Source organism: Penaeus monodon, chromosome 15 (assembly GCF_015228065.2).
Source record: "Penaeus monodon isolate SGIC_2016 chromosome 15, NSTDA_Pmon_1, whole genome shotgun sequence".
NCBI lineage: Eukaryota > Metazoa > Arthropoda > Malacostraca > Decapoda > Penaeidae > Penaeus > Penaeus monodon.
Window position 1 is genome coordinate 40,373,987 of NC_051400.1, and position 965 is coordinate 40,374,951.

Genomic DNA, 965 nt, shown 5'->3' on the forward strand with positions numbered 1-965 from the left:
CCCTGCCTTCTCCCCTAACCCACCTGCCTCCCCCACCCCCAGACCACGCCTGGGCCGCGGTGACCCTGGCGATGGTGGGCAAGATGAGCATCACCTTCACCTTCAACATCCTCTTCCTATTCGCCTCCGAGGTGTTCCCGACGGAGGTCCGTTCGCGGGGCATGGGCACCTCCCTCATGATGTCCCGCATTGGTGCCATGGTCGCGCCCTTCGTCACGGAGTCCCTGGTAAGGCCGGGGAACGAGGGTGTTTAAAGGGGTTGTGGAAAGGGAGAGTTGCTTTGCGGGAGGAGAGTTGCGGTTCTGAATTCAAAGGAAGTTTTGATTTTATTGCGCTTTACTTGCGGTCGATCGAGTTAGGGAGACGAGCGATTAATATTCACAGGATCAGAGAAGGAAAAGAGTGAATTCTTCTTCATCATCATAATGAAAATGATAAGAAAATTAAATAGTACGCATAGCATACCAACTGAAAGGATGCTAAACATATGAATGATACCAACAATGTGGCCACGACAGGGTTCCATCTACTCCTGGGCTCCTACTGTAGTCTTTGGCGCGGCTTCTGTGGCCGCTGGACTGGCAACGCTGGCACTTCCCGAGACGCAAGGTGTGGCACTCCCTGACACCATCAGTCGCTTCGAGGCCAGGTAAGCAGAATGTTGCCAACCTACTGGTATTACCTGTATATCCCTCTACCTTTGTATTTCTCAGTATGTATATTTGGCTAAAGAGTTTCCGGTATTTTACATTTATTTTTCCATATCACTATCAGATTGTTAATATATCTAGATCAAGTAATTATTTGAGTATGTCTGTATTTATCTATACGATGTATACACAAATGAATAATAAAGTAATTCAATAAACACGCAAACAATAACCGAAAATGATGAAATAAACCTTAAAAACCCACCACTACAAATACATCATCAACGCACATACAACTCAGGGACCCAAGGACGG

The 965-nt window shown here is 46.8% G+C and overlaps 1 protein-coding gene across 1 annotated transcript in view; it reads left to right on the forward strand.

Moving 5' to 3' along the window:
* Positions 1 to 965, forward strand: part of LOC119582041 (organic cation transporter protein-like) — a gene marked incomplete at its 3' end in the record, with an annotated part of 33,146 nt that overhangs the window by 31,334 nt on the left and 847 nt on the right. Inside the window, 2 exon segments of the mRNA XM_037930280.1 lie at positions 43 to 227; positions 519 to 649. Of these exon segments, the coding sequence (XP_037786208.1) occupies positions 43 to 227; positions 519 to 649 (316 nt within the window).